General features: G+C 41.0%; 2 protein-coding genes across 15 annotated transcripts in view; one reads left to right on the plus strand and one right to left on the minus strand.

Annotated features, from left to right (window-relative positions):
- The window catches only part of nrm (neuromusculin), a 627,637-nt gene that overhangs the window by 107,914 nt on the left and 497,205 nt on the right, over positions 1-22,518 (plus strand). The gene's annotated exons all lie outside the window — the stretch shown is intronic.
- On the minus strand, positions 1,493-8,694 carry LOC109037306 (uncharacterized). The gene is made up of 3 exons (XM_019051908.2): positions 8,589-8,694; positions 6,246-6,425; positions 1,493-3,020 (listed from the first exon to the last, which is right to left on the minus strand). The coding sequence occupies exons 1-3, from the start codon at positions 8,655-8,657 to the stop codon at positions 2,769-2,771; spliced, it is 501 nt and encodes a 166-aa protein (XP_018907453.2). The 5' UTR covers positions 8,658-8,694; the 3' UTR covers positions 1,493-2,768.

Below are 22,518 nucleotides of genomic sequence, written 5' to 3' on the forward strand. Positions count from 1 at the left end.
AAAAAAGCCGTGCGGCCCCGCTCGAGGGGGGGGGGGAGGGAGGGGGGTTGTTAACATTACCCCTTTCTCGTTTACAACATGTTCCGCCTCGACCTCCCCGCGCGAACAAAGGGCGAGCGCGCAATGCAGGCTGCCGACCGGCCCTCACTGCAGGCGCATTTTGTTCCGCAACAAGAGTGTGCGGCGGGCTGCGTCGGGCCCCTGTTTTTCATCTGTAAGTAGCAGTTAATGACGATAAATGATCCCGTCGCCGGGGGCCCGGGGCCGGGGGGGGGGGGGGGATCGGCACGCAACCTGGAGTTGCATTCAATTTATATTAGTTTGAAACTAACTCATTAATTCAAATCTCGGCGAGGAAACATCAAACCCAACCCTCCCGGAACAACGCACGCTTTGTCACCTCTCCTTTTTTTGTGCCACCCCCGCGGCCACATCAGAAGGAATCCTTGCGCGCCCCCGTTCGACCTATCGCCCGGCCGCGTCGCAGCGTCGCGCAACTTTTTGATACGCCGCGAAGTTTTGTTCGCTCGTCTCTGTTATTTTTATTAAACGCGGAGGCCTTTTTTTCAGCTCGGGAGCAATTTATAAGCCCTGAATCCCCTAATTAGGGCCCCTCGCGTGTGCTAACTTTTGAAATGGTGTTTTATTGTTTCTCTCCCCCCCCCACCTCTTCACCCTCCCCCCTCTCCCCACGTTCTTGTTACGTTTGTTAGTGTGTTTCAGCCCCCTTTTTGTTTCCTGCGGTAGCGGATTTTTGAAGCGACGCGCGAATGGCGTACGCTTTGACGCGCACGGATTACGTGGAAGAGAAGTCGGAAAGTGCTGAAAAACCAGCCTTTTCCCCCTTTAAAACGCATGTGAAATATCCACTTTTTATCGCCCAGTCTGGCAATCTCGGCGGAGGAGTTAACGCCGTTGAAACAACGGCTCATTATTGTGTTTTCTACGTATTGGCACTTTCTCTGTCGTAGGGAACTGTATTCGAAAATTAACAAGCTGACAGGAACTTTAGTTTTTTTTTGTCGCGTATGTATTTTTAGACCAAGGCGTATGCAAATGGCAGCGATTCTATTCATAGAATTACTTTGATGCCGGTTCCTATCTAAGAGTGAAAGTACGGAAAATCGGGGTATCGTTGATTCAAGAATACATTGCAACCCCCCTACCCCGAACCGCCTGCCATCGCTAACACCCCCACCACCCATTTTCAGGTTTCGCTTTCGGGGCAGAGGATTATTCTCGTACGAGATACACTTTCGATTAAAAAAAAAAAAATTGATGGCCTCTTATTTTTTTTTCGTTCTCCTCCGCCTCCCCCTTTTTTAAAATAAAAACTTTTTAAAAAATAAAATAATGCTTAAAAAAGTGAAGTTTTTCTCGAAAACTTTCACGAATCAACTTTTTTTCTACAAATAATTATCATGCAAAATGACTAGACACAGTATTTTCCCGCAGGACATATTTTTCTTTTGGTCAAGAAAAACCGTCGAAGTTTCGAAAAAAAGAAAATGTTTTATTTTAAACATATTGTTTTTTCAATGTATGGTATTTTACGAGATGAGGCAGTACGAAACGCAGCCTCATACCATGTTCATGAGGTCTAAAGCCAGACATTTCTCACGAGAGGGTCCCTTTTGATGGTTGAATATGCCCAAAAATTGTGGAAAATTAACTTATCTGAGGAAAAATTTTAGGTCATGTTTGTGGTGTACATCCCTCCGACACCCACTCTATTTTTGTGGTTTTACCTCTAATAATAAAGAGAGATAAGACACACGAGTCTCATCGCTGTTTCGAAATGATGAGTTTTTTAAAACCAAGTACTGACTGCTGAAAAGTAACATTTTTTTTAGTTCTGTAAGTATACGAAATATATTACAGTTCCGTGTCCTATAAGAACGCTCTGAAATCCAAGTTTTCATCTGCGAAGTAAATTGGATTTGTGTCAAATCGGCATTCATGGAAGGGTGATTATACAAGTCGGCAATATTGTTTTTCCTCAATTTAAATCCATTGGAAATATCGATTTTACCGACGTGAGGCAAGCTGCCTCACCAAGAATCGATTGTTTCACATGCGCTTAAAGGGAAGAAAATCAATTTTGTCAACTTTCAAGAATCATCATTGCATGCTTGCCGAGGGAGGATTTAATAAATCGTTCAAAGAGTCAAAATTTATTCAGACAATATTACTTAAATAATAGACTCCCTCAAATGTCATACAATGTCATATTCGGTTGCAATGCAATAGGAGGGGTGGAAGAATATCTTCGTTAATAGCAGGTTTGAATGCATCAGTTTGCATGTGTTTGCCGAACAAATACCAGCTATAAATTTCCAGACCTGGTCATAATTAAATCTAGCAGTTGGAAAGTTTCACATTAATGGCATGTTTTCCTCATGAAAAAGTTCACTTGCATTCACGGGGTTTAAGTTTCCGTCAAGAGCAGTTTTCTGAATCACCGAAAAAAAAGGAATCTTAAATTTGCCGCCAAGAAGTATTTTTTTTCTTGAATCAAGAATTTTGCTGCTTAATGTAAACTACTTTTCTGCTTAGCCCGAGTATTTTTCCTTGTATCAAGAAAAATTCAGCGTAAATGAAGATAAGAAAAATTCTTGGCGGCAAATGCAAGAATCGCATCATGCTTGAAACAAGCACAGTTTTTTTCAGTGATATGGTCGTGAGGACGTTTCGTCATAATCAGGTTTCATCGTGCATATCACATGTGAATTTGTGAAAGCATTCCAATTAAAGTCAAGCCCAGGACCTCATAGATCCCAAATCTGTGGAAATGCGTTGTTTCGGCGCTCTATCCTCTCGAGTTCACCTTGATAGGCTCGTATTTGGTACAAAATATCTTTCAATGGTTTTGAATGTGATTGCGGCGGGTGCGTGCGTCTTTGCGTGAAGTAATATTGTGCTTCCTTCGAAGTCAGGTCACATTTGAAAGCGCAGCTCCAAGAGATACTACTTTTTCTGGGATCATGACGACAATCGGGGCTCCGAGCTTTAGGACAGACCTGTAAGAGCGGAAAAATACTGAGTTAGAGATGTTACGCTCTTATACCGCTGCGTTGCCGTGCTAAGGAAGAACGCCGTATGAACATTTGAGAGTTGCCAAATTTTCTTCGATCAAATGTTCTTTTTTGAGGAGAGTTATGAATATTTTTCCTCAGAATTTTTAGGTGAAATTTCGAACCAAATTATCTAAAAAATTGGAAGGAAAATGTTCATGAGTTTCAATTCAGGAAATTCGTGTTATATCAAAGGAAATTTGGCAACGCCCAAAGGTTTATACGGCGTTTTGCTTTAGCGAAATCAAACCTCCAATACTTCGACACAATCAGCATCTTTCACGCTATAATTTAAAACCTATGAGTAAAAACCTTAAAAAAAATCAAGTTCTTGGCAAGTTTGATCAAAACATTTTATCTGATAATATCTGGCAACTATCGAATGCTCATACGCTAATTTTTCTTAGCGCGACGTGGGCCCCGCGACTCGAACACATGAAATTGAAAAAAATTGCACGCAATGTGCACTCTGTGCAGTCCAAAGGCCAGACCATAATTAGTGACTAACTCGTGACACACGTTTTTACTTTCTCGCTCCCCTAGGGTAGAGAGGAAGTATTGTCATCCTCCAAGAAAAAAAAAAAAAAAAAGTTGAAATTTCATCATTTCTAGACGTTTTAAGGTCCCAGGAGTCAAAATAACCATACTTGAAAAAATGTGTGTCCGTCCGTCCGGCGTCCCCCAAATCTGTCTACAGCGATATCTCAGAATCTATCGGTTCGATTTCATTCAAAATTCTCACAGAACACCATATTTATGGTCTCCTTATGCACGTCCAACGATTTTGGGGTACGCTAAAATTTGGGGGGGGCTAGGGTCAAATTGGGTTAAAGGTCCATTTTCAGCAAAATCACACGGAAAGCTCATTTTGAGGGACCGTAAATTTTGAAAAATGCCTTTAATTCTTTAAAAGTGGGCATCAAGCACATCACCTGGGTCATTAATTTAAGTTCCTAAAAGATCTTTGGACTAAACTCAAAATTCAAGGGATTACGAGGCCCAAAATTAGGGCACTTTGCTCCGCGACATCACACAAACAACTCATTTTCAAAGACTGTAAATTTGAAAAAAAATGCCTTTCATTTCTTCGACAGTTGGCATAAGAGCACCACCTGGTTCAATAATGTAAGTTCCTATGAGGTCTTTGGACTAAACTAAAAATTGAAGGGTTACGCGTCATATAGCGAGGAGAGCACTTCGGTCACACCGAGAGCTCATGGACTGTAGATTTTGAAAAAATGCCTTTAATTCTTTGAAAGTTGGCTCAAAAGCACCATCTGAGTCATTAATTTAAGTTCCTAAAGGATTCTTGGACTAATCTCATAATTGCAGAGGGACCGATAGGAAACGCTCAATTCTCTGATAAGTGAGTCGGAACGCTTCTAGATAATAGCAGCAAACGCTTTGAGTCAGGTGAAACCCAGGAATTCAAATGCATTATATAATGCATCATATACTATTTCCAAAATTACTCCGTAGGTATAGACCAAGCAAAATTAGACAACTAATTAGGTACTCACAATATATCAAAGGTACTATGAATCATCAAGCTAACGCCAAGAACTGACACTTAGATCTTTATTAAAAACTAATATGTTTTTGTTAATGAATTTAGAATCCCGGCAGATTCCATCTTTCGCGGTTCCTTTTTACGAGGTACTAAGCACAAATATAATATAATAATACGGCACAAATATGACTGATTTAATGCTCTTTACTTAATAAAGGAGGTTATAAATTGTTAGAAACCGAGGTTTGTTGACAGCAGCAAGGAGATGGCGCTCTCAGCGCTCTCTATTGTTTTCGCTTTGAATTACAGGGATACGCAGTAAGGAGATGGCGCTCCTGGCGGGCGTGTGGTGAACCTTCCAGCAGGTAGATTCGCCCGCCAAATTTAAAATTTGGGAGATGCTAAGCGAAAACCGTTTAGTTTTAAGACTATTTGAACATCGAATAGTCATTCTACCCATTCAAGTAGATATTTGATGGCTTTTGACCGTGCTTAAGGAGAGATTATAATATAAAATCGTATCTGAAGTATGATGTCAATGAATCTAATGGATCCTAATGAATCGTAGAAAAGCTAAGATTTTTACGGATCGCCATCTTTGACAGGAGACTTTGTTAATCAATTACATATTTAATTGAAGATGCCTCATAAAATGAACAAGTCGAGTCCGAATATATGAATTCATCACATATCGCGAAGACATTTACAATAAAGTTCAGTGGTTTGAATAAAAATTTCATAACTAATATCCTGTGATCAAAATTCCAATCAAACTTTATGATATTGTAAAATTGGCAGTATTTTTCTAAATATTCCAGTAAAAGTGTCTATGCCGGCGCGAAGCGCCGGCTCGAGCGAGAAAGTCCCGTGCGGTCCCCGCACCAATCCGCTAAGCGGATGGGGGGGCGAAGCCCCCCAAATGCCGGCGCGTAGCGCCGGTACGCGGCGCGAAGCGCCGCGCATAAATTGGCCGGAGGCCAATTTTTTCCTTTAAAGTCGATAGCCTTACATGCATCCACGGTGTGACGCATGTCAATAATCATGTGGCAGACAATCATTGTCCGTGTTTTTGCAGATTTATGTGGTCAAAACTTGTATCACGATTTTGGTTGCAATGGTCAAAGGAAGGAGCTAATAGACTAACCATACCGACAACTCACGAGAGTCCTTTTAGTTACTCCATCATTTACCTCCTCAGTCCATCCAATATGATCTCTCCATGCTCATTATGTTCTCTTTGTCTATAGCTTTGTCTATCAGTTTTAACAATCACCTCGCAGGGTACATATGGAACAGCATCAATCAACGGAAATTCATGCAGCCAATGGGCCAACTGCGGGCTGATTGTTGAAATTTATAGACAAAGCTATAGACATACAAAACAAAGAGGATACGGAGGGATCCAATTGATGGAAACGGGTGGTTACAACAAACAAAAGAGGTAGGTAATAGACTAACTAATGGCCCCCTACGAGAGACCCCATAGTTTGTCCATCATTTTCTCCCTTAGTCTGTAGGCGAACCACCCACTTCAACCCCTATGTCTTTTTCGTCCATCAATTTCAAGAATCAGCTCGCAGGAGACTTACGAGGTTATGCAATGTACTAGTGTGAGTGATCGTTTTACCGAGGCTAAAGAAATTAGGCATGACACAACTCACATGAGACTTTACTCCCTGCGAGAGCTGTTTAAATGCCTTGAAAGCGTCTTTGCAATCCCCAATGGCGGGGGCTAGCATTCTTCTCTCACCGGCCCTGCAGGAGAGGAGCTTGTACTTGCATTGATCCTGGTTCATTATGGTTGTCATTTTCTCTATAAGGGACTCATCGTCAGCATTCAACTGGAAAATGAAGAAAAGAAAAGAAGATAATTATAAAAAGAAAAATTCCCAACTCGGAACACATGCGAACCGAATTTTGGATGGACTTCACTCACGTTATTCAATTTTTCGCACAATAAACTGCTTTTTTCCGCCAAGTTCAATGCGGAAGGATGGCAATGTGAACATTTTCTACTAATCCAGCAGTACGAGAGCTGTTCGTACCTGTTGCAGTACTGAGACAGACGCTTCAATGGAAAAAGAACGGACACTAAAGGAAATAATTTTTTTCCCCCGTTATTTTTACGTCTTCTCGTGGAAAAAAATTAATGGAGTGGCTTCTAGTTTCCTGGGTGTTTGAGATCTCCATAATTACGGAGAGCGCATATTAGATATCATACTACTTGTGATATCTTTTAAACTAACATGAGGCATGCCAGTTGAATTGCATTTTTAAAAAAAAGGAACCAAGAGCATTTCAGTGTTGCTAGGATTGTGTAATTCACATTCTTCGCAATTAAATTACTAAAATCGCTCAAAAAATTAACAAGGCTAATTTTCGTTTTGATTTTATAATTTATTGGAAGTAAGGGTGAAACTTGTTTAGATGGCCAGTTTATATTTGCAAGGTGAAAAAAGTGCACAGTCCCTCGTTCCAGCGGCGTGTGAATGGTCTTCGTTCCTTTTTGCAAAATGCAATCCAGTTATAACTAGTTTTACATCAAAATCTACTTCTACCGATTAAATTTTCTGGGAAACAAATACAATCAATAATCTAATTTGTTTTATTATAATTCTTTATTCGCGTACAATTTTTAAAAAATGAGATAATGTTGTCTCCTTATGAGTAAATATAATGTATTATTAATGTAATTATATGTTTCATGCAGAACTATGTTTCTCTTGCGCCACGCAGACATAGTTCCCATGCATTCGTTGTATGAAAGTATCATAATTGCCTTTCTCAGACATATCCATGATTCGCGAAAAATGTCAAAGAAATTGAATTCATCACAATTTGTTTCAACACGGGATCGTTTTCGAACGGGAAACACTGAATATGAATGCGAGTTGGACTTCATAAATACGTTACGCTTACAATTTAATTTTTCAATTTTATTTTCAGTATACCCGTAATGTCCCCTGGTTATTAATTCCCCATTTTAAAAATATTCATGACGGCGTCTCCGTGCCGTCGGGGCTTTTACGGGATGCTGAGCTGAACTCATTAATGAGTGAGTTCTACTGATTAGTGCTAAAAATTCCCTAATTGATAAGGATTTTTCGCCCTACAACCCCAGTTTAGTATTCCAGTGCGTGTGCCTCAGGTGAACAGGAACACCCTCCCTCTTAGTCTTACACTGATACTGTTCAATTTTTTTACTCCAATGAAAATTTTGTAATTTTTGCAAAAATCACAGTATCATCTCGAAGTTTTTAATTTATACCACATGGTGCGCACCCTGGCCGCTACGCGGCCCAGTCCCTATGGAAAGATTTTCCTCCTCTGAGGACCGCTTGAGGGCCTCCTTGGGTTAATTTGAATAGAACGGGCTCGTCTAGAGACTCCTATCGTGGAAATCGGCTACGTAGATATTTATAGCGAACTGTGACCAAAAAAAGAATATTTGCATTTTTTTGAAATGCGATGATTCACAACTTTATCACGTAATATAAAAATACTCAAATCATATTTGCAAAACCTAAATAAAGTGGGATCATCTAGTCACAATCACCCGCCGGAAAAAGATCATACGAATCTCCCGAAAAGAACTGAAGCGCAAACTGTGGCAAAAAATGAGATTCCGAGGGGTCAGAGAGCTTTCAGGAATGATTTTGATTATAAATGCAAAAATCAGTTTCTGCAAACACTTCATTCTACAAATCAGTCACCGAATTCGGAAAAAGAAAATTTGCATCGCACAGTGTTTTTAAAATGATTGGAACACATTGAATTCCATTTTATTTTATTTATTTTTTTTTTTAATTTCTTTATATTTATTTTTTTTTGTGTGGAAAGTTTGGAGACCAGATTTTATCCTCCTCAAAAACCATTTGTAGTTTTAATGCAATTTAATGCCACAGAGGACTGAAGCCAAAAAAACGGTTATTGCTTTCCCGCAACGCTATGCAATTAAGATTTAAACCGGTAAAAATTATACAGTTATCCTCTGTTTTACTCACTGTTATCGGGTGATCAAAAATCAATATGAAGAGGAGAATCAGCGATCTGAGGGAAATACCAATCCCCATTTTATTCTCAACGCGTGAAGATGTCTCCGTGGGTCGCATCCTCAGGTCCATTTCACCAGCCCCCCCACTTCCACAAAATAATATGAAAAATATGCCATCGTTTTGTAAGTGTTTTGTAACGTTTTGTAAGTCTAAAAAAAAATTTTGTAAGTCACTCCAAATGGTTCAAATGGATAACTTCATTTTGGGGGGGCTGGAGAAATGGTATCCCCCCCACTTCGCGATCGATAAATTCTGACAACGCCAACGTTTTGTAAGTGTTTTGTAACGTTTTGTAAGTCCAAAAGAAAATTTTGTAACTCAATTTTTAGGGGGGATACGGCTACCCAAAATTTTGGGGCCAGCCCCCCCACTTCGCGATCGATAAATTCTGACAACGCCAACGTTTTGTAAGTGTTTTGTAACGTTTTGTAAGTCCAAAAGAAAATTTTGTAACTCAATTTTTAGGGGGGATACGGCTACCCAAAATTTTGGGGCCAGCCCCCCCCCACTTCGCGATCGATAAATTCTGACAACGCCAACGTTTTGTAAGTGTTTTGTAACGTTTTGTAAGTCCAAAAGAAAATTTTGTAACTCAATTTTTAGGAGGGATACGGCTACCCAAAATTTTAGGGCCAGCCCCCCCACTTCGCGATCGATAAATTCTGACAACGCCAACGTTTTGTAAGTCCAAAAGAAAATTTTGTAACTCAATTTTTAGGGGGGATACGGCTACCCAAAATTTTGGGGCCAGCCCCCCCACTTCGCGATCGATAAATTCTGACAACGCCAACGTTTTGTAAGTGTTTTGTAACGTTTTGTAAGTCCAAAAGAAAATTTTGTAACTCAATTTTTAGGGGGGATACGGCTACCCAAAATTTTGGGGCCAGCCCCCCCACTTCGCGATCGGTAAATTCTGACAACGCCAACGTTTTGTAAGTAAGTGTTTTGTAACGTTTTGTAAGTCCAAAAGAAAATTTTGTAACTCAATTTTTAGGGGGGATACGGCTACCCAAAATTATCAGGGTCAATCGCACCGTTCAAATATCCCGCGCAAAGACCACCGGATCTCGCCCGGATCTTTCCCGCCTCCGTGCCATGTTGCCGCAAGACCGTTTCAGTGGGACAGAGATAAATCGTGTTCCTACGCTGCTTAGGGTTACATTAGGTCAGGTTATAGATTTTCTTCCCCGATTTTTGTTCTCGCTGTTTTAAGAGAAGCGTATATTATTCAGCTAAAATTAAGAGGGGTCAGGTTGTTTACATTTCATGGGCACTTGGAAATCCGGTTGTTTCGCTTTAGACAGGAGATGGACCAATGAACATGGTCTGCATTAAATAATTAACGGCACTTATTTTCTCTTCAAAATTTATTGTAAAAAATGATGCACACAACGAGAGGTTCGGAAAGCAACCGCCGAACGGGATACTCTTTAGTTTTTTAAGTCAAATCACATGATGGTTCAACGGCACAAATGATGTCCTTTATATTTTTTCCCTGAAAATAATGTTAACTGTGAGCACTTATTTCTTCTTCAGTTGCTCATTTCTGGACTCCAAGTCGTGCGATTCGTTTTATACTTGAAATTTTGAAGTTGGAACGCGTTGCGTGGTGTTTCAATTTATACCGTGTACAGTGGTCTATTGTTTGACGGATCCGGGTCAGGGTTAGGTTTCCTTAACATTTTTTGAGGGTAGGTCGGTAGCTTCCTCCCAAGAGGAGAAAACCAATATTTAAAAAATCACTTTCGTCTAGAACCTTATTTTGTTACATTTTTAGTATTATGAACTAAAACCACTCAGAGAAAACAATCACTGTCATTCATAGGCGGAACAGGACACTTCAAATCGGGGATGGAAGCGGGAGGCCAGCGGAGCTTCTTTCAGAAAATTGTCGAAATTTAAAAGAATTTAAATACAGGGTGATCCAAATGGCTCTTCCACCCCCTGTAACTTTTTACCTTATAGAAGTACTGATTTGAAACTTAAAGGATGTGCCTAGGTAAAAATGAGCTACTTATCGGTCCCTTTCATCCTAGGGTTTTCAGGGGGACCCCTTCGGAAGGTGGGAGGGAGAGGGAGGGAACGGACCCCAACTTTTCGTTCAAGAGAGAAGACCATATTCGCGATACCTCGTTCGAAGGAACATAATTAAAGAAAACTTTTTACACAAATCCGAAGTCATTTCCTCAGAATGTTTCAAAATGGCGGCCTGTTAAAAGTTCAAAATGGCCGAAAATTGGCACCGGTTCTTCGTCCATGAATTTGCGCGAAAATCAGCGACGGAGAGTATTTACGTCAGATTTTTTTTTTTTTTTTTTTTTAAAAAAAGCCAAAATTTTCGAAATGGCAGCTGCATTAATTTCAAAACGGCCGTAAATTGCCAACTCGGTTTTTTGCTGATGGATTTGCTTGAAACTTGTAGCCCAGAGGTATATTGGCACGAGATTAACAAATTTGGAATTTGATTTCTAAGGGAAAACGATCAAAAAAACCATACAATATTTTCTCACGGTTAAAAGGTAACGCCTTTACATATTTATTGTATCACAAGAAGCATCTAAAAAGCACCCAATGCTTCTTATGATACGGTGAGGATGTAAAGGGGTTACCTTTTAGTTGTGAGAAATTATAGCACGGTACTTTGACAGTATTCTCAGGCGGTATAATACCTCCATGACCGCTTCTTAGGTCAAACAACTACAGCCAAACCTCAGAGAAACCATTAAAAACTCGACAAGAAATTTTTTCTCACGTTTATCTTATAATTCACTTTAACAACCAAAATTTGCCTCAATACGGGCCTCGTGGGCCTCAATTAGTCATTCTAGGGGCAGACGCGAAACACAAATTGCAGTCTAAAAAAAAAATTTCGAATATTTTTTTTTTCGAGAATTATGTTTTTAAGCGTTTCTGTAGAGCTATTTGTGAAGGACAGACTTTTCGGTCAATTACAGCCAATGTGGTTCGAAAAATAAAAAACCGTCGGGCCCCGTAGACCCGGTTAGTCATCTAAGGGTTAAAGAACCGGAGTTCTCCATTCTGCGGTTTGCGAGTTTTCCAGAAATATTACTCAAGAATAAGACGACCTTCGTTCCTACATGCCTAATTTTATTTTTCACCAATGATAAACTTAAATTGGACTACATTTTGCAATTTGGAACTATAAATTCCAGCCCGGTTCAAAAACAACGTATGTGCCATTAGTTTCCCTATGCATATGAGTGTTTTTTCAGATGAGACACAATTTATAATTCCAAATTGCAAAATGCAGTCTAATTACTCCTTGAAACCGTTCGTTGCTTCCCACCGCTTTTTCTCGTGAGCTACACATAGAAGAATATTGCTCGTCAATATTTATCAGTTTTAAAGTTGAGGAGAGGGTAGGTGTCCAAACTTTTGGGGTCATATACCCAGCAATTTCTACCTTTCAATATTTGAGCGAATCGGGATCCGTCAAACAATAGACCTCTACACACGGTATAAATTGGTTATAATTAAATATTGGTTTTCTTCTCTTAGGAGGAAGCTACCGACCTACCCTCAAAAAATGTTAAGGAAACCTAACCCTGACCCGGATCCGTCAAACAATAGACCACTGTACACGGTATAAATTGAAACACCACGCAACGCGTTCCAACTTCAAAATTTCAAGTATAAAACGAATCGCACGACTTGGAGTCCAGAAATGAGCAACTGAAGAAGAAATAAGTGCTCACAGTTAACATTATTTTCAGGGAAAAAATATAAAGGACATCATTTGTGCCGTTGAACCATCATGTGATTTGACTTAAAAAACTAAATAGTATCCCGTTCAGCGGTTGCTTTCCGAACCTCTCGTTGTGTGCATCATTTTTTACAATAAATTTTGAAGAGAAAATAAGTGCCGTTAATTATTTAATGCAGACCATGTTCATTGGTCCATCTCCTGTCTAAAGCGAAACAACCGGATTTGCAAGTGCCCATGAAATGTAAACAACCTGACCCCTCTTAATTTTAGCTGAATAATATACGCTTCTCTTAAAACAGCGAGAACAAAAATCGGGGAAGAAAATCTATAACCTGACCTAATGTAACCCTAAGCAGCGTAGGAACACGATTTATCTCTGTCCCACTGAAACGGTCTTGCGGCAACATGGCACGGAGGCGGGAAAGATCCGGGCAAGATCCGGTGGTCTTTGCGCGGGATATTTGAACGGTGCGATTGACCCTGATAATTTTGGGTAGCCGTATCCCCCCTAAAAATTGAGTTACAAAATTTATTTTTGGACTTACAAAACGTTACAAAACACTTACGAAACATTGGCGTTATCGGAATTTATCGATCGCGAAGTGGGGGGGCTGGCCCCAAAATTTTGGGTAGCCGTATCCCCCCTAAAAATTGAGTTACAAAATTTTCTTTTGGACTTACAAAACGTTACAAAACACTTACAAAACGTTGGCGTTGTCAGAATTTATCGATCGCGAAGTGGGGGGGCTGGTCCCAAAATTTTGGGTAGCCGTATCCCCCTAAAAATTGAGTTACAAAATTTTCTTTTGGACTTACAAAACGTTACAAAACACTTACAAAACGTGGCGTTGTCAGAATTTATCGATCGCGAAGTGGGGGGGCTGGCCCCAAAATTTTGGGTAGCCGTATCCCCCCTAAAAATTGAGTTACAAAATTTTCTTTTGGACTTACAAAACGTTACAAAACACTTACAAAACGTTGGCGTTGTCAGAATTTATCGATCGCGTAGTGGGGGGGATACCATTTCTCCAGCCCCCCCAAAATGAAGTTATCCATTTGAACCATTTGGAGTGACTTACAAAATTTTTTTTTAGACTTACAAAACGTTACAAAACACTTACAAAACGATGGCATATTTTTCATATTATTTTGTGGAAGTGGGGGGGCTGGTGAAATGGACCTCGCATCCTCGGCGAAAGCACTCCACAAACTACTGAACTCTCGCATGCAAATTCTCAAATCGGCGCCTAAGCCGTAATGGGCCCGTCCTTCTCGGTGACTCACTAGTACAACGTTTTTATGGACTAACCCTCTATACAGCACGGTGGAATCGTCACCACTGAAATTACTCTCGCGTTTCAGTGACAGACGAGAGATGTTATGAGAAATAATTTTGAGTGATAGCTACAATCGTCCCGCACCAGTTGTCTGGTGAACGTTGAACATAAACTTTTTTCAGCAAAAACGCTTAATTATACACACAGTTTGGCTCTTCCAGTGAAAAAGTCATGGAGGCCAACAAAATACAGCGAGGGAAAAGTCGATACAATTAAACCGAGATTTACTTTTCGCTGAACGCAGGTGTGATTTATCGAGAGACATCCCTTATCGACCATGTAAAATACATTTTTTGCCTCCCTCCCACCTATTTATCCGTAGATCCGTTCATTTTTTAGGTGAAAAATTACCACGCAAAGATGGCCTCGTTTGCATTATCGGTGTTACAATATTTCCAGGCCCTGACTTCGGTAAATTAAAGCAGACATTTTCTCATCAGGAGAATTTTTCATTAGCGGGTCGTTTATTGAAATTGATAGACAAAACTATAGACAAAGAGGGATCCTATTAATGAAAGCGAGAGTTTACAATGGAAAATGAAGGTAGAGGTAGGTAATAGACTAACTAGAGGCAACCCGCGAGAGACCCTATAGTTAGTCCATCATTTTCGCCCTTAGTCTATAGGATCCACCCATTTCAACAAATAGGATCGCTCCATACTTCCTATGTCTTCCTTTTCTATCGCCTTGTCTATCAATTTCAATAATCAGCCCGTAGAAAGGGGTCGGAATACGTACATTTTCAGGCGTATTGTGAGCCATCAATCATTGACTGCGTGAAGTTCATTTTTTGTCTCTCTCACCCACCCTGCCTGCTTGTCCAGGATGAGGTACAGTGGTATTTTTTCCGATCACTTTCTAGGTTAAATATTCATCACGCAAAGCTGTCACCATTAACATTACTCGGTGTTAAAATCTTTTCAGGCCCTGACTTCGATGAAGGGCGCCAGAAATTTTTTTATCAGAAAGGCGTCAGAAGTCAGACAACTTCGTAGTCTAAATTGCCGGCTGTCTGGAAAATTGTGAAGGTCAGGAAAATTCAGGAGATATTCGCGGCGACCGAGGAAGGTCACAGATTGTTGTGAGGTGCATTCAGCAGAAGTGATTGTAATTTAAAGGGGGAAAATAAAAGTGAAAGTTTTATTCGAATGTCAGAGGAGTCAGGGAATCCAAAACTTTTGGAGTCAGGGAAAAGCAAAAATAGTCTTTGTTTTCTTTTAGAGAAATACCATCCACTCCGTCGTCTTCTTCGCGGAAGAACGGAACTGCATTTCAATGTTGCCGAACTTCCCCGCGTGAATTGCGTTTTTACCCTGAGAATCTGAGGCATTTCTACCTAAAAATTTCACTGATTTTACCTCTGATCCCATGCAAAAACCAGGAGAATTTTGGAATAAAATTTGCACATGTACATTTTTTTTTTTAGAAAAGTTGAATTCTTTGAGTCAATTTGGCAACCTTGGAATGATTTTACGCTCCTACGTGCGGGAAATGACGAATTCTTCTGCGACTTGAAATCACGAAGAAAGAGCATTGCTTGTGAAATAGCGTTGCTCCTCTCGCATGAGAATAGACAATGAACCTGTAACGCGTTCATCATTGGTTTTAAAGTTCTAAAGAGTCCCTTGTTTCCTTATCGCGGTGAAGAGGTCGGCAGATTTTTATTCGAGGAACTTCCGGAGTGGCGGGAGGAAAATTCAAGGCAATTTCCGGCGGTTTATTAGTCGGAGGCACTCCTGCCGCCGCGCTAAGTAAAAACGCCGTATGAGCATTCGAATGTTGCCAAATCTCCTCACAGAAAATCTGTATTTTTGAAGAAAGTTATGAATATTTTCCCTCGAAAATTTCAGACTTTCTAGATCGAATCATGAACGAAAAGATTCCCTGGAAGATCAGAGGGGAAATAATTACAAAGTCTCTTGAAAATTCGTGATTTTTAAAGGGAATCTGACAACGCCTGATGGCCCATACGACGTTGTTTCTTAGAGTCATCGTTAGGAGAAGTGGGTCGCCGCGCCGGCCGCCGCCGCCACCTCGGCCGCCGTCGCGTCGCCACGATAATCAGCCCCGAAGCTCGCGAATTTGTCGTCGTAAAATTAAGCGAAATTGAAGGCAGTAAAAAGACCTCCCTTGAGTTATGACACGAGAATTTGTCATGAAAATAACTTTTTATGTCGCCCCCCCTACCCTCCGGGGCGGCGGCAATAATAAAACGAAAGGCGAGGTGAAATAATTACTCCTGAGCCACCGTCGATCCGTCGAATCGCCCCTAATTTTCCGACGTCTTCCCGCGGCTCCAGATCGCCCGCGAAACTCGCGGATTTCAAATTTTTCCCCGCGGCAAGGATTGACATTTTTATACTAGTCGGGACGTCACCGCAGGGGCTTTCCGTCGCATCCAATATACTGATTTATTGGCTACATCATTCTTGGCAGGGGTGCAGAAACTTCCAAGGGTTCCCCCAAAATTAATCTAAGTTCTCAAATTTTAAGTTTTCGCAGCATTTTGCCCGACACATAAAGTAATGCGGTCGACAGTTGGGTTCCTTCAAAACAGCGCGGTCAACAGTTTGGTTCCCCCAAAAACAGCGCGCTTGAATGTTTTGTGCCCTCAAAAATAGCGTGCTTAAAAGTTTTGTTCCCCCAAAACCAGCGCGCTTGACAGTTTGGTTCCATCAAAGTAGCGCACTCTACAGTCAAGTTCCCCCTAAACCCTTTAGAAAAAAAAAACCTCCCAAGGTTCCCTCAATTTTTTCATCCTCCCATGGGTTCCCCAATTTTTCTCGTCCTCGCACGGGTTCCCCCATTTCACGCGAACGGCCGGTCGCATGGTTGGGAAGTTTCTGCATCCCTAATCTTGCGATGCACGACGTATCGAGCCGTAATTATGTTTCCAACCATATTTCTAAACCATTCTTGATTCAGAACACTGAAAAAAATCGCGGGGGCGAAAACCATAGTTAGGGACCGTCCCACATTGGGACGAGCCATTACAGAAACGGGACATTCACGGTAAAAATGAAAATCATTAAAAGCAAGAACCAAAGGTGTAGAAGTTACCTGGAGGGTCTAAACTTCCAGAAAACGAAGATTTTAACGATTTAATTGAGGAATATTCAAATGACAGGCGTAGAGAAACGCGTGTTTCGGAAAGATGAAAAAAAGAGGTAAATGCGCACGTATACAAAAGTTGCTCCTTTAGCTTCCGAGATGATTTTAAATGCAATTTTTTGTTATAACAATTGAATACAAACATAGACTATTCGTTTACGTCTTTGGTGATGATTACTTTTTACTTCCTGGGGGTCAGAGAGTGAATTCAAAATCGACTAGTCTTAAAACTAAAATTTAAACTTCAATTAGAGTTTTAAAAAAATGTCCAGACTTGTCCAAGAAACGTTTGCAAATCGAGATTCTACGTATCCTTAGCTTTCAGAATCATATTAGTTTTCATCCGACTTCTTCCGACTTTGGAAGTTACAAGGGAAAACATGAGCGCGGTTCGCTTAAAACGAGCGCTTTCACAGGCCAATTGACGGTTGAGGTTGAGTGCAACGGGCTGCGTTGCTGGCCGCCGCGCTGCAGCTGCGTTGCTTATCAGCTTGCTGCAATGCTCATTGATATCTAGGATACTGATTGCTATTGTCTTTTTTTGTAGACCGATTTTTTATTTTGAATTTGCAAAGAATCGGATGATGTCGTGATGGAAACGGTGCTTAGAATCGAGGCTGAAATTAAAAATTTAATTTCAACCAAAGTAGACAGTTTGACAGTATGTCCCATGATTTGTATTCCACCATGTTTGATGGGAAAATTTGCAATGTGTAAGTGGCAATAAATCCTCATCTCATGAACGATATTCAGAAGTACAGAAAAGCCCTAAGAAACTCGGAGTTTTCTAAGTATGAAATTTTGCCTTGGCATCTCAAAATTAGAACTTTTGAGTGTCTGTTGCATATTTCTTATAATCAGGATTGAGAAAATGGCACTCCAAAACAGAAGAAGAAAAAGTCCTTGAAAAAAAACCGAAAAAACAGCATCTGTGTCAAAGAATGATAATATTTGGGAGCAACTTATTCGTTTATGATACTCGGATTAACTTTAATATCTGCCCATTGGTAAACTCATTCCCCTATAGTCAAATATCGCTGCGGTTTTTGCGATATCTAGGTAAGAAGATAGTGGGGGTGGTGTTTATTCTTAATAAAAGGATTTCTCAATTTCAGAATGAGTGAATTCATTTTCTTTTTCAATGAAAAAAAGCAAACGACACGCGCGTTAATCTCTACCATAATCATGGTAATCTGTTTATAAAATAGATTAAAACAGAGACTTGGCAACACCATTTTTTGGGCAGGATTGTCACTATGAACCAAATACTGAGCATAATATTGGATTTCTTTTCCCAAAAAGATCGAAAATGTCAAGATTTGAGAAGATCGGCGAAAAATTATCGTCTAATGTGCGAATGTCCCGTTTTGACACCATTTCGTCCCACTGTGCGTCCGTAGCACTACCGTCCATTTGTGGGCTCAGAGGCTCGGAGTTCTGGGTGCTGGAGCCGTAGCTTCAACTCTTCCAGGTGCGGAGTCTGGAGCAACGTCTTCACCACCCGTAACCTCTGGCCTCTCAGCCCGCAACGGACGGAAGTACCACGGCTTCTACTCCCCCCCCCCCCCAAGTTTTCTTCAGTGAAGGAATTGCTCTTGATAGCAAACTCTACTAACTATTCGTCACCTTCCAGGCAAAGTATCACAAGCGCCATGCGACGTTTAAAGATTTCCGCCGCCATTTTATTTCTTTACTGAGAAATTGTTGGTTGAATCTGTTTGGAAATTTCACTAAATTTTATCGGCAGCACAAAGAAAATTCAGTGAAATTTTCGGACAGCTTCGTTGAACAATTTCTCCGTATAATAATAAAACGGCGGCGGAAATTTTTAAACGTCGCATGGCGCTTGTGATACTTTGCCTGAAAGGTGACGATTTCTCGTATGGAGTTTTCTGTGTTAATGTTCCGAAATTTTCCCCTCGGACTCGGTCTGAAAATTTTTACGCGTGGACTTGCTGCTCCTCGATAAAACGGCAGCTGAGGCTGGACTACATGCGGTGAGCCGGAGGATCATAGCGCACACTCCGTCCGGAAACGGAGGCGACTCGTGCGTCCACCGGTGGCGTCCCGAACTCCCGAAAGACGTGACGGCCCGCTCACACCTGGCGACCGGCGACCGGCGTCGGCGCGACGCGTCGCGTCGCGCCGACGGAGGACACCGCTCGCTCGTGCGGAAACCGCCCGCCCGTCCGCAGACAACAGTCATTACGTGTGAATTTGGAGCCCCCCCCCCCCGGCAGTAGTTTACCCCGTCCCGGAAACGTGACTTACCTGATGACAAATTTGTTTTCGATCCCGGCCATCGGAATCGGGCCCGGGAGAAATATCGTCCTCGTCGCGGTTGTATGGGCTCGCTTGCCAAGTCGGTGGCCGAGGTGCGGAACTATTGCGATGTTTCAAAATGTTTGCCCCTATTTTGATCTTTTGGAAAGAAACAAGTTCACTTTATAGCTTGTTTATGCAGCACACTGGAAAAAGGTCTCTTGGATCTACAGTCTAAACTCTTCAAAAAATTGACAAGGAACAATATTCTTGATCCAATCGAATTTTTGCTTGAATCGAGACGAGAGCCAAGCCTCTTAATTTAATTTAAGCGGCGTTCCTTTTGATTCAAGCAACAATTTAATTGAATCAGACGTAATTTTTCTTGCCATTTTTGTTTAGAGTCTAGACTCTGAATCCGAGAGACTTGTTTTTCAGTGACATTCTGCCAACAGAGCATGAAAATGAAGGAAGTTCCAAGGAATTACGGTGACTAGTTTACGGAAGGAAAAATAAATTTTGACAGGGAAAGTACAACATCCCAAAGGGAGATATGTGGTTTCCCACTTGGGCCGTCGAAGTAGCTCGGGGACAATGTGCGGTGCCTTAAGATTTGGTGTTCAGGGTGTAGAGGAATTGGGGACTTCCAGGAGTTCCTGGGAGAATATGAAATTTTTTTTAAAAATTAAGGAATTTGTCGAGACATCGATCTCAAAACCACGGAAACGGTGTCCTAAGAATGTAGTGTCCAAGCTTGGAGAATTTAAGAATAACCGGCATTCCGCGAGAAGAAACAAACTCGCGATAAAATGAATTCATTCGCTAATCGCACTGAAAATGCTGGCTAAGCCAAGATCCTCTTCAGCGAAAATTTTCGGGAAAACGCTATAACATTTACATGCTGTTACATTACAGAGGTGTATTGAAATGGCTGTACCCATCCCTTTAAGTGCAATACACACATTCGTCTTCGTGAACTCTGAAGCCAAACAATACCGCGTAACTGACAATTTTTGCGAAAATGAGTCAGCAACATGTGCCGTAGGCTACCGTAAAACGCGCAAGCCGATACTTTTAGTTTTCCAATTCTGTGGGGGAGCGCTGTAATGAGACTATTGTATGAAAAACATGCAAATCCAACCTCAAAATTGCAAAAAAGGCGATGTTTTCTCTTCGTCCTGCAAAATCGTCAGTTTGGAGGGACGCTGTATTGTTCCTTAGCCATCAATGTGCAACACGCACATCCATTCGACACGAATAGTTAAGTATTCAGGTCTCAAAATTGAATCCATTAACGAGCAACGCAAGATCTGCGAACATTTTTTCTGACTATGAGTCAATTTTATGCTTTTCAGTTTTTTCTTGACCTGCGAAAGTGTTTCTCCATTAATTCCTGTCTGAAAGGAACAACAGGTCTGCTCTTTTCAACAGGTCTGCCGTGATAGCGAAGAGAGCAGTAAGTGCAAAAATGAATTTTTTAGGGAACGGGCTCAGACGCGTCTGAGCGGAAAATTTTATTGAAAGAAGCCTCCGTTCTTTGTCAAATTGCCACTAATCATCCAGAAGACTCCGAGAAAATCGTTTTGATGATTAAACATCGACTGATTTTATTTCAATTACATAAAAAGGGTACTTCTCATTTTCATGCCAGGATATATTTTTCGGCAAGACAGCCGTAAGTATCATCTTCTGCATGCTTTCGTGGTTGCGTTTTGGACAGACGACAAACGCATTTTCAGGTAAGAAATTGGCAGAGGAGGGCGGCTTTTTACTTGAAAGCAGTGTTTTCATTTGCTCTCTGGAGGAATAATGACACTTACTGCTGTCTTGCCTGAAACTACGTCATTTTTTGCGTACTTACAGCTTTCTCATATGTCTCGTTTTTGTACAGTTAAGATAAATTTTCCTGTTTCAGTTATTTCATTAAACGAGACTAGATGAATTTTGAAGATTTGCAGTAGCGTGGCGTGAAAGAGCGATTATTGATATTTTTCCCATTTAAGCTATGGTAAAGAATCGATTAGTAAGGTGTTCGTTGCGAACACGCTGTTTATCGATCCTTTCCCAAAGATTAAAAGGCATATAGATCATTCGATATATCGCGAGCCGCGCCACGAAAAATTTGACTCTTACTGCTCTCTTCGCTATCATGGCAGAAGGTGCGCATTGGAAAAAAAACCATGTTGGATCTAGAGTCCAGACTCTTGAAAACATTGACCAGAAAATGGACTCTTGATTCAATCAGATTTAAACTTAAATCAAAAGGAAATCCGCTCAAATTAAGATGCTTGGTTCTTGATTTAAGCTTAAATCTGTTTGAATCAAGAGCATTTTTTCTTGTCGATGTTTTTAAGAGTCTGGACTCTAGATCCAATGTGCTTTTTTTTCCAGTGTGGTCATTACTGCCAGTCGCGGGAATTTTTCTGCGGCACGATTTGGAGACGGTGTCCATTATTGGCGACTCATGATTCGAGCTCCGGTCATTGCATGGCCCAGTGACGGAACGAGGCGACGTATGACTGAAAGCAGATCACAAGCTCCCGTTCCCTCCTTCGCTCGATAGAAAGCGCGTAACTGCAACGAGAACCCCGCGGAGTTACGTCGTTTTGGCTGGAGTCATGCGGAGCCATCCGCGTGTCCAGCCGCTAACGGAGATTCATCGGGGCAATCTCATCCTGATGGATCGAAATCGATTGATCAGCTTTCTAGGTTAACCATAGAACCATACCGTTCGGTTCGCGCCGGCTCGAGGTGTCGAGAACGGCCTCAGGCTAGTTTTTAGCGAAAAATGCGCGGTCTTGCTTTGTTCTGTACGAGAGTGCTGTCTGCGTTTTGGTTTGAGATACGGTAATGGGTTGGGCAAAAAATTAGATCTCAGACCTGTCGAAGAGCTGTATAAAAGGTCATTAGGATCATATTTACGTCACGGAGTGTCAGGTCCTGTCATACGCGAGAGTTTTATTTTTATTTTAGATTTTTATTAGTTTTATTAGATTTATTTTTATTTTATTAGTTAGATTTTTATTTTTTCTTCGAATTTGGCCCTGCAAATGCATATCGACGGTGAAACTACCAAACCACGTATCTCGTTTGCGGTGTTTAAAAATCTACGCTCGCATTTTATTTTTTTGAAGTAGACCAAATCAATATCATTCCTTGAAATTTTCACGGAATTTTCTCCGCACGAAGAGGAAAAATCACAGACATTTTCAAGACTGGACGTTAAGTAGTTTTTCATTAAAAAAATAAGGTATGACAGGAAGTCTGCGACGTCGCAAACCGAGATACTTGGTCTGGTAGTTTCACCGTCGATATAGAATTGATGAAAGTAGGAATTCATTTTTCTTCGTGACAATGATGCCTCCAAAATTATAGTCTGACGCCAATCAGAAAACTTGAACAGTAAGTTTGTACTTTCGGCGTACAATTTCTTTTTTGGACA

The sequence above is a fragment of the Bemisia tabaci genome, chromosome 5 (assembly GCF_918797505.1).
Source record: "Bemisia tabaci chromosome 5, PGI_BMITA_v3".
NCBI lineage: Eukaryota > Metazoa > Arthropoda > Insecta > Hemiptera > Aleyrodidae > Bemisia > Bemisia tabaci.